The sequence below is a fragment of the Crocodylus siamensis genome, chromosome 8, assembly GCF_052110815.1.
Source record: "Crocodylus siamensis isolate JL-2025a chromosome 8, ASM5211081v1, whole genome shotgun sequence".
Classification (NCBI taxonomy): Eukaryota; Metazoa; Chordata; order Crocodylia; family Crocodylidae; genus Crocodylus; species Crocodylus siamensis.
This window is the reverse complement of record NC_143402.1, coordinates 63,522,067-63,535,246: the sequence shown is the minus strand read 5'-3', so window position 1 is coordinate 63,535,246 and position 13,180 is coordinate 63,522,067. Positions and strand designations below refer to the sequence as shown.

At 44.1% G+C, this 13,180-nt stretch overlaps 2 protein-coding genes across 6 annotated transcripts in view; one reads left to right on the top strand and one right to left on the bottom strand.

Moving 5' to 3' along the window:
- Positions 1–6,681, top strand: part of LOC149858869 (urotensin-2 receptor-like) — a 41,223-nt gene extending 34,542 nt beyond the window's left edge. Inside the window, exon 2 of the mRNA XM_090060960.1 lies at positions 6,548–6,681. The gene's annotated coding sequence lies outside the window, so the exon portion shown is untranslated. The remainder of the gene's footprint in view (positions 1–6,547) is intronic.
- Positions 4,013–13,180, bottom strand: part of OGFOD3 (2-oxoglutarate and iron dependent oxygenase domain containing 3) — a 103,469-nt gene continuing 94,301 nt past the window's right edge. For all 5 annotated transcript variants that reach the window (XM_090060958.1, XM_090060956.1, XM_090060954.1 and 2 more), the window contains one exon: positions 4,013–6,729. In XM_090060958.1, the coding sequence (XP_089917084.1) occupies positions 6,519–6,729 (211 nt within the window). In that variant the 3' untranslated portion in view covers positions 4,013–6,518. The remainder of the gene's footprint in view (positions 6,730–13,180) is intronic.

Here is a 13,180-nt window from a genome sequence, read left to right as displayed (position 1 = left end):
CAGACAGGATTTAGTTAAGAGGAATAATTAGAGGTCATAGGCCAGAGTGAAGAAGCTAATCTTTTTGTCTATCAGCCAGTCCTGGAACCAGAGGCTAACACCTGACACCCAAGTGGAAGATGATCAAAGGTGACAGAACAAGTGCCCACACACGCACTTAAGGACAAAAGGCAGTCAGTTACCACGGAGTGGATTGGACAAAGAAATTTCCACTTCTGTATACCCTATAAAAACTTAAACCAAGTGAAGAGGGGAAATGAACCTTTCACTTAGAGAAAAATTTGTAACAAGAAATAAAGCTTGGTATTTGATAACTGTGGTGACTAAGTACAGACAGTCAAAAAGCCCAAGGCTGAATCGATTCAGCCTTTGCAGATTAGTCTAAACTATAGAGATTAAGCTCAGGAACAACTTGACAGACATTCACTTCTGATGCAGGAAATATAGACACAAACCTGCAGTGGCTCAGGCCAGAAGCCGGGGGGCACTAGAGCACGTAGTCAGCATGGGCTGTATGTTTGCTTCGTCTTCCTGCTGCCCACTGAGATCTCTGGGATTTGCAGTCCACAATCACTGCAGCAGGACTCTACACTTCCTCTTCCTGCTTCCAGGTGCCTCTGGGATTTGTAGTCCACAGTCACAGCCAGCAATAAGTTTTTAGCAGGGCAGGGCAGCTCTGTATTTGGGGGAAGAGAAGTTTAAACTCCCCTCCCTGGCCCCAGACCCCAGCCAGGGTTTGCCTCCCCCACCAACCCTTTTCTGCTGGAGCAGATGGCACAGCCCAGCCCAGGGCTGGAAAGCATGCTAGGATGCTGGGGGACTGTGATTTAATTTGAACCAGGAAAGGGCTTGAGACAGAAGTTTCATAAACCGGTTTGACCCAAATCAGTTAAGTGCGATACTACATTCAACCAGGTTTATCTTAAACCAGTTTCAGCCATTTTGAAACTAACTTATGTGCACTGAACTTCTGTCCTGTTACAGGTTTAAACCAGTTTATGTGTAACTTCTGTACCTAGCCAGCAAGTATAATGACCTACCTGAACTGCTCTACCACTTCACAAACTGGGCAGCAAGCATCAGAGGCATTCACAAAAGGATGGACACTGGTCCTGTGCCCAGCCAACCTTATACTCTGTCTTTTGGGTGTGCATAGGTGACAAGTGTTCTCTGCTCAATAAACTTTTCAAAATGATGAACTCTCACCAGGGAAACAATCTATACACTAAGTTTTCTTGAAGGCCTAACACTAAGACTGCAGGAAAAATATGAGCTACACCTTGATCTTAAAAGTAGCTCATTATAGCATCACTTCTGAAATTTTTCAGACTATGGACTATGAATGGTGTTAAAAGAAGGAAAATTAAAATAGGAAGGTGAATTAAATCCAGCTTAAGAACATTTTCCTATCTCATATTCCTGGATTCGCAAAACACCCGAGAGCAGACTTTGTATTTCATGTAGATAATACATTTTTAGGAAAGTCTCGAATTAGCCAGAATATCAGCCTGCATTTGCTGAGCTGTGGTTGCAATACTGAAATTAAAGGCAGACAATGGTCCTGCAGCATGAGAGACATATAACTACACAGAAATAGTTCCACTGAATTCAGCAGCATGAAGTCACTAGTGTCTAAGTACTTGAGACATCAGGACTATGGGTGAAGTTACCCATGCAACAGGACTAATGACTAGTACCTATTTAGCATCTCTACACATGCATATTAATGCAGTGCAATAAATTGGTGCACATTGTGCTGGAGTTATTTCTCCCAGGTGCTGCGTTTCCATGTCCACCTGGGACCAGAGCACATTGAACCTGGGTGCGGCAGCCCTGGCTAGCAGGGTGTCCGGGGGAATGGTGGTGGTCAGCCTGCCAGCCCAGGGCTGCTCCAACCTTATTCAGTGTGCTGCAAGGGGGCTCGCTGGGGTATGAGGGTGCTCCAGTGTCAGGCTAGAGGCAGGCAGCGGCCCTGTACTGAAGTACCCTCATGCCCCAGCCAGCCAGGTCAGTGTTTACATTTGCAGTGCTGCACAGTAAAAAAAACTGTGGAGTAGTTACAAGTACTACCCTGAAAAATTAGGCCAAACACATGTAGATGCAAAGACATTTACTGCAGAGCTAATTAGTCAACTCCACAGTAAACATTTCAAGTAGATGTGCCCAGAGACAGTTAAATCATTCACCAGATCACACAGCAAAACCACTTTCAAAAATACCAGCTGGTCCTCCAGGATCTTCATAAAATGTAATATTACCAGTCTTACAAAAATACTGTAATTCAGATATCTACTAGGCCCTACAGAGACCTCAAGGAAATTCAGAGGGGCTCAAGTTGTTTAGATCCAGCTTCTGCAAGTGCTGAAGAGCTTGGATCTGGAGTCTTGGTACAGTCCATTACAGAGAGCTGAATTGGCCAGGACTTATGTGGACTCAGATAAGCCTTTGCTCAGAACTTTGGTGGAGATTGAGGATTTAGGATTTTGGTTTTGTCCATCTGTAATAGAGCATAGGTCCGAAAGCTACAACACAGCAGCACTGATAATGTGTATAAACCCTGGAAAGAAACCAGGTTTCATCCGGTCTTATCCATTTATGCTCCTAATTATTCGTTTTGCCATTTTTGTGCCCTCACCTTTCATATGTCCTTGCTGTCTCACATTTCAAAGAATCTCACTTTAGTTTAGCTTAAGGTTGAAAGTTCACTTCTTTTCACCCTCCTTTCCTCTTTCATTTGGCTACTTTTAATGGTTTTTCAGCCGTGATTACTACACACCCGTATTCTCAGCCTTTCATTATACCTGCTAACAACAGCTGGTGTAAGTTCATGATCCTGTTTGCACCGATTCCTCATGTGTTGGATGCAAGACGATATGATATGACAAAAACGTATTATAGGATACTGGACTGTTAAACTCTTTCTGAATTAGACCTGCTTCACACTGAGCTTTCAAACACCCCCTCCTACAATCCACCCAAAAGGAATACTGTGTTTTAAGGATTATTCTATAAAATAAGATGCTAATGCACTTGGGGGGGGAAAGCTGAATCACTTGTCTTCACTGGTATGCATCATTTCGTTTAAACAGAACAGTCTGGCACAGGGGTGGGCAAAACATGACCCGCAGGCCAGATGCTGCCCACCAGACCATTCTATCTGGCCCGCAGGGCCCCTAAAAAATTTAGAAAATTAATATTTATCTGCCTCTGGCTGCCTGTCATGCGGCCCTCGATGGCTTGCCAAAACTCAGTAAGCAGCTCTCCACCCAAAAGAATTGCCCGCCTCTGGACTTTGGCATCAGTTTAATAAAGACTTTCTCCTCCTACATCAACAGAACATTAAAGATACAGTTTATACTTTCCAACTGAAGGAACAGCCTGAGACTGAAAGAACAAATTAGTTCCAGCAGAAATTGGAAAATTTTAAAAACTTGAAGGTAAACTCAAGCATTCTGTAACTTAAAAACCAATTAAAGAATCGCAACCAGTTTTAATGACCTAAAACAAATTAACTCAAATGTATTGCTAATGAACCCTGAAATATTGCAGCCCTAATCTGCCTCATGAATATCTAATTGGCACCTTTCTACACATGATTATTCTGTTGTACCTAGAGGCCATGATCAGAATCTTTTTAGATAAGACTGCATTTCCTTATACCCACCTCCACAATCTTCATGGCTGCACAGACATTCTGGGAGAGAGGCTTGAATTACTGTTTTGTTTTTTTTAATACAAGGATTCTTGTACCAGGTAAAAAGCATAAGTGGACTTTGTGTCAGTGGTATTGCACAGGTTTGATTATCAAATTGATAAAATCAGCATTAAGACAAAAAACTAACTAGCTAATGATGGGAAATAAGGAAGGGGCAGGTTGGCAGTATCTTTTACTGGACCAATTTTATAGTTGGGAGAGATGTTAGACAAGCTTTTAGGCACAAAGTTCTTCCTCGGGTCTAGAAAGAAGCCTCTCCAACTCCACTGATTATAGACACAAATACACAAGTTGCTTTTACATTTTTTAATGTCAATCAGATGTACAATATGAAAGAGATGCACAGTGCTCTGTAGACATTATTGTAGGCAGTAACTTCGAAATGTGAAAACATGAAGAAGCTGCTTGAAATTCCCCATGCCCCAACCCCACATTGTGTACAGATGCTCTTAATATCTGTTGTTGATAGAACAAGTGCTTTACAAAAGGGCAGCTCTGAAAAATGTGTCATTTTCATTCAGCACAGATAAGAGCCTGAGACAAAAATAACCAATAAGCAGTTTAAGGTGACAAAGCACTAATCAAACCTTGCAATGTTAATGGGTTCACAGAGGTGACATGACATATCTGGCAATGAAAATTCTACTATAACAGAGCAATGCAAACTTAAAGAACTACGATTCACAAAGTTATTGAGGTGTCCAAATATTATGTGGACCTGGCCCCATGTTTAAAAGTGCAAGATCATTTTAATAGCCAAACTTCAGCTAACTGAATCTGCTGCTGTTCATCTGACCTTGCATATAATGTACACTAGAAGCCTGATCTAAAACTCACGGAAAGTCTTACCTTCGACTTTAGCAGGTTTGTATAAGGTCTTGAGACATGGTATCCAGTTAATTTTATTTTCCTCATATCCAGATTTTCCTTTCATACAAGAAGGTAGTCTCTCTCAGGTCTGAGCACATCCAGAAAAAAATTTATTACTGACTTGTTTTGCTGGCACATCAACTGATAACATTATTTACAAAACCAATACAGCTGCAAAGTCGAAAGAGCCCCTCTATACTGAGCTACAGTTTAACCCTCTAGGTTCTAGGTATTTCCAGGGTCATAAATAGATTCTAAAAAAACCCCAAAGTCTGAAGTGCAGGCAATCTAAGCAGTTTCCCAGAAGCAAATTACAAGAGACTTGCGCAGAAGCAACGCAGATACTCACTAGACTAAAAGATTCAACAGATTTGCATCAAACTTAATTGAGGAAGTTTCTTTTCCCTTACAATTAAATTACCAAAATACTAATCTGAATATCCCTTAATTACAATGACAAAGCAAGGTATGTGACAAGACTAGTACATTGTTTTGCTACTTCATTTGTATTATGGTACAACTACTCTTTTTCAAGTTTTTAAAATAGATCTTAACCAAGTGAACAAACTGCACAGTAACATGTACGGTTAAGGGTACACTTTCAAACTGGACCCAAGCAAACTGCTCAGAGACTTCTGAGCAATTTAGCATGCTAAATAAACCAAAAGTTAAAAACTGTTCTTTAACTGCAGTGTTGTGCATATTGGGGAGCATAAGCACGGATCCAGAGTTCCCTTCAATCCAGAAAATAAAAGTAATTCAGGCCCAAAACCAAAAGTTCCTGAGTGCCTCAGTGCCATAACAACGATCTGGGTTATAAGAACCATAAAATAGAAAGAATGACACTTTTTGTATGTCCATCTCGGGCATGATTTATAGAAGTGCTCAGTACTTGCCTCTATCTGCCCTAGGGGACATCAGTGGAAGTAGTTTTACGTGTCAGTCATAGCAGCAGAGTGAAGCCAGTGTTAGAACTCTGGAGAATGCCACTAGAAGGGTATACCTATGTCACAGTGCCTCCAGCTTGTGTGGACCTACCTGAGCTCAGGCAGTGTAGCCAGGCACATGAATAAGAGAATATTCACCCAGCTTCGCAGGTATGCTTGAAGTCCTGTGATAATTTCAGTGCAGGCATACCCTAAATCAGAGAAGGATGCTGTACCCCAAAGGCACTTGAACTGAGCAGCCTAACTTCCCAGTAGCTCCAGTAAATTGATATTACAATCACTTTCATATTCACTACAAAGGGCCAGGTACACAATACTTCAACCCAGGCCAACAGGATGCAGTTTCTTGGTGCTCTTGGTATCCTTCATGCACCACTAGAAATGCTTCTCCCAAATCCAGTAGTTACTGATTTATACCAAACACTTCCAGTCTGTCAGCTGAAACCCTTTTCTTCTTCCAATGTGTCTAGCTATAAATATCTGTATTCATTTTTAAAACATTTCAAGTAAGTTCCATAGCCAACCCACAGGCGTGCATTCACAAATAAATGCCCATGTCAAGGAGAATACATTTCTCTTGTAATAGTCTGGCCAACAGAACACCACCCAGCCTCATCCGCTAACTTTGATGGTGTGACTAAATGGATGTGGCAACATTTAAAGTGTTAAATAATATTGCACCACTGCAACATTACTGCAATATTGAAAACATTGAGGCAAGGAATGGCAAAACATGGTCCAATATGTTCTTCATATTCTTTAAAGTGAAGTATCCTAAAATAAGAAAATGGGGGGGCTGCTTGATTTGATGTCTGACCTGTTAGAACATGAAGAAAACAAATCATTTCCAGGTGTACATACCAAATTAAATGCAGTCGTTAAGGCACTGTTTGCAATGTTTATGGAGGAGGATGTGTGAATACAAAGCAGTACATTAGATTATTACACAATTGAGAAACTGAGTGGGAATTCATAAGACAAGTTATCTATATTTCTTTTCTTTTCTGTGTTGCAGGGCTTCTGTCATTCCATTTGACCTCCCATTCTGTCCTAGGAAGGGTTACGTTAAGACTGGATCCCCAATGCCATGGTCTGGATTGCAAGTGAAGGAGATGGTGACAGCATAGCGAGTGCCCCAATGAACCTTTTCCACGCGATGGAGGTTCTCTGACCCAGAGGTGAAAAAGGAAACGCGGCCTGGAAGAGACAAAGTTAGACAATCAGTCAGTGCCGTGGCACAGATCAGACACTTGACCACTGGTTCTCTGCATGACTTGGCCCAACTGCTCCTTAACTATCTGAAAGACCAGGACTTCACCATGAAGACAAATGCTATTAAAAGTGTGGGCTGCACTGAGACAGCTTAAGCTGATTAAAAGGTGCATCAATCCTTTGTGCTAAAAAAAACACGGAGACAGAGGTTCAGCTTGTCTTACAGCTTAATAAAGAGCAGGGAGGAAGCCAAGGGAAGTATGGATCCACCTTTAAATTGCCCTAATAAAAGAACAGCACAGGTGGGCTGAACTGCTAGGAAAGAAATTTAGATTTTTTTCCCCTCTCACACTGGGCTCTAATTTTAGATGGACACAGAGGGGAGCGCTGCAAGGTAGCCCAAGCTTTCAAGTGGAAAGGAGTTATTTTCCTCACTCAAAAGAAAACCCTCTAGATAGTTCCAGGAGCAGCACTAATAGACCGGAGCCAATGTGTCCACTGGGCTGCTCTGTGGGTGGACCAGCTGCTTCAGGGCTCTGTATCGATGGCAGATGATAACCCCTCCCCGCTTACCAGGAGTAAACATACAATTTCACACGACTATGAACCCAGTTCCATTTCCACTATATTCTGTGAGGAGGATGGAAAAACAAAAGCTGCCTCCCTTAGAAACCTGCACCACTTGCAAGGGCCAGATATGCGGTCCCTGCACCTCTGAGGCCAACAAACTGTCCCGCACAGCGTTGAGGAAGGTGTCATGGCTCTGTCCCTCAAGACGTGTCTGCAGGGGGTTGCATATTCCCCACCTAACTGCAATATTCTGGTCCTGATTCCTTACAAGAATAAAAATTGTATGGCTAGAAATGCTGATGATAGGCAGAGGGTTTCTACTTGTTCCCCACCCCCAATGGATTACCCAGGTACAAAGAGAGAGGTTCTTAAGCATGCACATACCACAGATTACCAAATGTCCTCCTCCCCGTGGAAAACATCGCATATCCACCTAATAAGGTCACCTGACCCCCACGCCCCCAGACTGGAAAAGATCACAGCAGAGAAGTAGTCAGCCACATTAGTCTGAAGTCAGGCAGAAGGCAGGGTATATTTGCATCTTGTAGACTAACTAAGTCAGCTGTATAGTAGGAGCTTTCATGAGCCCAAGCTCATTTCGTTACACATGATCAAATATCCTTTCACAATATCTGATGAAATGAGCTTGGGCTCACGAAAGCCCATGCTATCCATCTTTGATTTAGTTACTCTACAGGTAAAGATCACAGCAGCCTTTATAAGAAGCTGCGACAATGCAAGGCTTTATCCCAAGTATTTGCTCGTGCTGTGTGTGCACAGTCAGAGCATTCATTTTTTGGCCAAACCAGAAGGCTCTGTATCATACTTCAGTGCAAATCATCCTGTCCTTAGAAACAGAGTAAAGGCACAAATGAATGGCTTCAGGGATTGCTTTGTACAAGTGACTGGTGCCTCCTGAATCCAGGGGGGCACCTGCAGAAGCCACTGACCCTGTCGGGGGGGCACGAGCCCTACTGACAGCAGTGTTGGCTGCCGGAGGGAGGCACCAGCTTCATCAGGAGTGGCACGTGCACCCCCTACCAGTCACCTATGGCTTTGTAAAGGGCAAACGTTCAGTCCAGTACCTCAGTGCTTCCCCACCAATGAGACTGCCAGTAGAAGTGTTACATGGGGCTTGAATGTTATTTTTAAAGTGCCAAAGACTTACAGTGCTAGCAAAATAACCAGGTGACATTTAAACCAGAGGGAGAAGTATGGAAAGATCAAGAAAGGGAACAATAATAACACTTGAACAGTCTTTCATTATTGCAGAATGCTAGTGAACAGCCTAAGAATGTACTGAAGAAGGGTTTAGCAAGTGGCTCAGATCCATGGACTGTTCAAACCTCCTGACGGGACAGTAACATTTATCTGTGCAAGTGTTTTAACCCAATTCCGTATGTTTTCCTACTCAGGCAATTTTTCTACTAGTCAAAGTAGCTTGAAGTCTCTGCTAAGCTTATCCTGGGGAGAATTCATACCAACAACCTGACTTCTACATAAGGGGTATTATTTGCAAGATGTTCATCACTAAGCACTGGAGGCATTTAGCTGCCTTCCTGCAGCGTGCATGACATCAAGGTAAATTGCTCCAGCAGTTAACTGGGTCTACATTCTAGAGCCGGACACACACAGCTGTTATGAAACAAGAGTGGAAATGCTAACTGAAAAAGTCCAGAAGCTTGCATTCTTCAGTCCAAACCAAACACAGCTAGACAGATCTTGCAGGGTGTATTTACAAACTCAGCCCTGCAGTTCATTTTGGTGAGGCGCAGATCAAATCGTCCTCCAGGAGGTTCAGCTGTATTCCAAACAAACTGGTGGAGGGAGCCTGTCTTAACTGCTGAGCAGATTGATAAGTCACGTGCCACATTATGCCCTGCCTGGAGCTGCATGTCAGTGGTGGGTAAAGCTAGATGTAGCATGCTCAGTTCTACGCATAAGTCTTTATGTCCCCGTGTGGCTGCTTTTTCTGGATAAAAGACACAATCCAGGAAGGCAACGTTCTTGGAAAACCCAAATGGACACAGCTGGCATCATCAGGATTTAACTGAAAGCCTGTTTGCTCTACGAATGTTCTTGTTTACCTCTTATTTCTGCTCTATTTATATGCGTGGTTCTCACCAGCTTTGCAGCATCTATATTTAAACAGACCTTCAAGCATTTTTGTTCACTGTCTTATTAAAACCAAATCAATCAGACACGTTTCAATTTACCATTAAGAACAAGTTAATTAAACTTGTGTTTTTTTGGATTATACAGGATATTCCTTAATTTTCTTCTTTGACGAAACTCTCCAATGGCCAGCAAAAGCTCTTTTATAGCTGCACTGTATCAAGTCTCTATTAACACTGGCAGAAAGCAAAAACTACCTGTAGTTGCTGGGTGGCTGAACAAACACAAGGCCTGCAGAGGAAGGGAGTCCCCTTCTCTCTCCTTGGAAGCAACTTATTTTTCAAACAAGCTACAATGAACAAGGTGCAAATAAAGATACAATGCATCTAAAACGAGCAGCTTTTACTTCAAGGACAGGCTAACTCAGCAGAGTCCAATTTATAAGATGCTTTCTAATGGAGAGTGGGGTTTCTTAGACATTTGTGCTAGCATGGGCAACTGGTGCCGCCTTCGTCGGAGGGGGGGGGTACATGCCCCCTCACAACCAGTCCTCCTGATCGGAAGTGGGGGGGGAGGGGGGGAGTCCCCTGTGGGCAATCCTGCAATGGCCAATCGCTGCAATCACTGCAGACATTTCCAGGATTACACATCACCACTGTGTGCGAGTGAGAATGTACTGAAGGAAAAGTGAAAGAAATCTGTATGGATGGAGGAGCAAGTACTAAGCTGGCTCTGGGGAACACAAAGGTGTGAAGGAAGGTAGGGGCCTGGAGGCTATATTAAGTGCAGAGCTAGAGCAACCGCAGGGCACTGGGGAATCACCAGGGAGGAGGGCAGGAGAGGGCAAAGGGAACACAAGAAAGATAAGGGAACAAACTAGGGAACTCTTTAGAATGCAAGACCAGATCCTCAAACCTTCACTGGCAATACAAGGAGGCGGTGATGCTGGTTTAAACCCTGAGCCAAGAAGCCTTGGCTCGTCTATCCTGGGCACAGTCTCTTACATTCTTTCCTTTACAACAGAAGACATGGTGTGAGTATCTATGCAATATACATTCCTAATTACCACAACTCCTTGGATCCTGGAGCAACTCTGAATTATGTCAAAAATGATCCTCGGTACTGGTGAAATGCAGAAATAGTGTTACTCTTGTTTGCCTCTCCTGGCTGGAGGGACCCAGTTCAATTGGACCATAGACAGACTCTCCACATGGCTTAAGCGATAGCCATGGGGCTGGGGCGGGTTGGGACGTGGGACGGAGCCATGGGCAGTTGGTTTGGGCAGCAGGGGGTGGGGAGGGGTGCTCCCTGTCACTGTGCATACCCCCTGAGGAGGCATGGGGTGGGGGGATGTGTCCCCTGGATTTGTACATGGGGCAAAGGCAGGCTGCCAGCTGCAGGCTTTGGGGCTGCATCTGACTCTTCCTGACGGTGCTGGGACAGGGCAGGGTGGTAGCAGCACTGAGTGGGATACAGCCACCCCAAAATTTGCCAAAGCCCCACCATAGCTTCTTTTCCCAGTGCCAGCGTATACCCTACCCCTGCCTGCCCCAGCCCCCCACTGGGAAAAGGCCAGCGTGGCCCCTGGCCCTGAGCCTGCAGCCCGCCCACACCCCATGCACAAATGCAAGGGGCACGTGTTCCCCTGCCTCCCTGGGGGGGTGCGAAGCAGCCAGGAGCTGTCCTCCCCACCCACCCAACCCTCCACACCTCCCAGACAAGCTGCCTGTGGCTCCGTCCTGCATCCTTGCCCAGCTGAGCAGCACCTGCCCCTGCCCCAGCCTCACTCCCTCCCTATGAAGCACCTCTGCACCCCCCACCCCTTCTCCTCCCCATAGACTTACCAGCACGATGCTGCTCTCCAAGCTGCTGGGCTACATTCCTGACCACATGTATGCTGTGGCTGTGCGCATACAAGCAGCATTTATCAGTGACGTTATTGGCTACACCAACCAAAAAAAGCCAATTGCTGATAATGCCAATTTTCCTTTTATCGGTGCCAAAACAGTATGAACCAATACATTGGTGCACCTCTACTATTATCTTTCTGTAGTCAAAAATCAAGTGAAAACTAAAAGTTGACATTTTTCAAGGGGTGCCTTGATTTTATCAAGTTCTTAAGTCTAGAAAAGTTGAGAACCACTGCATTACAGAAACCAATTTTGGTTTTAGTCTGAATTATCCAAGCAACCAAGCAGCCTTCAGGTAAGTGACATCAGATATTAGCCAAACACAAACAAAACTGCTGGCAAATTACTGGTTTTGTCTACATGTTTCGGCATCAGTCTTTTATAGCTATTTGAATTATCTTTGTTCTCAGTCCATCCAATCTACTGTTTATAATTTCTATGCGCCCTAAGAACTTCTTATTATTCAGAAACAGTATGTAAAATACAGTAAGTAAACCATAATAAGACGTCATTGCCACTGAGACAACCAAGTTGCATAAGGTTTCGCTTGCCCTTTTTATAAAATAGAACACACCCAGGCTGCCAGCCTGAAGGTTCTTATGCAGCAAGCTTCATGGAGAAGAGCAAATTATAGTCTTTCTTTTGTTATTAATATCACAAGCCGATACTTAAATTACAGCCACCTTTGCGTTTGATGCAGTGGTTGTCTTAACTATATTGTCTTGCCTGCCCATTAATTCTCAGACAGAAGAATCCATTAAACCCAGGCTGAGAAATGAACCTGGAACACTGCAGGCTAACACTACACTGAAACAATCCTCCTCTCCAACTGGCTCAGAAAGGCATAAGTTTTCACAGGTGACCACCTACTTTGTCAGCATCTAACAAAGTAGGCTGTTGCCTACAAAAGCTTATGCCTCTCTGAACCATTTAGTTATTCTGCCCTGCCTTTTGCCCGACTTCAAACCTACCACACCTAACTACTTTTCTCTCCTGCAAGGGCTACATAAGATAATTTTCAACCCCATCCAAGCTGTGACAGTGAATTAGTGAATTAACACTATTAATGGGCATATTTTCATCTAGATGCAGGGAATTTATGCACCCAGGCCCCATTACAATAAAAGGATATTATTAAGGAAATTCCCTTCAGAACTACTCAGTGCTAACTCCAGACTGATGTTCACTTTAAAATTAAAAAGCAAATCAGATACTACATTAAACCATTACCTTTTGATGCTTCTGTAAAACTTGCTACTCATTACAAGTTGGACATTCCAAGTGTATGGGATTTAGGAAGAGATCTTAAAGTCCAACCATATATTTCTCCTGTGGATCTTACTGAGGAAGGAGGGGGAAACTGTACTCCCTCGCCATTCATGGGGGATACGTTCTGGAGATCCCCGCGAATGGCAAAATCCACAAATACTGACTGGCCTCCCCATCAGACCCGACAGCTGTCCCCTGCTCCCTCCACATTGTTCACAGGGCTCTCCTGCAGTGCTGGAAGACTGACTTCTCCCCCCGCCCCGAGTGCCCGGCTATGGAGACGATGCCACTGCCGCCACCGTCCCCAGGGCTCCCCCGCAGCACCTGGGAACCAACCCCTTCCTCCCGAGCACCACCCGGTGCTCGCTCTCTGCCCACCTCCTGGCTCTGCCCTCCCGCGCGAATATTTGAATTCGGGAATCCAAAGGCTTCAGGACCTTGGAATAAGACCACCAGAGCCCTACTCTTACACTAGTCAACAGCATATGGGAGCCAATTCAAAGTTTGTTCACTGAAATAAAATAAGGATGAAGAATTGAAAAGCAGCTTGTTTTAAAAAGAGAAGGGAATCA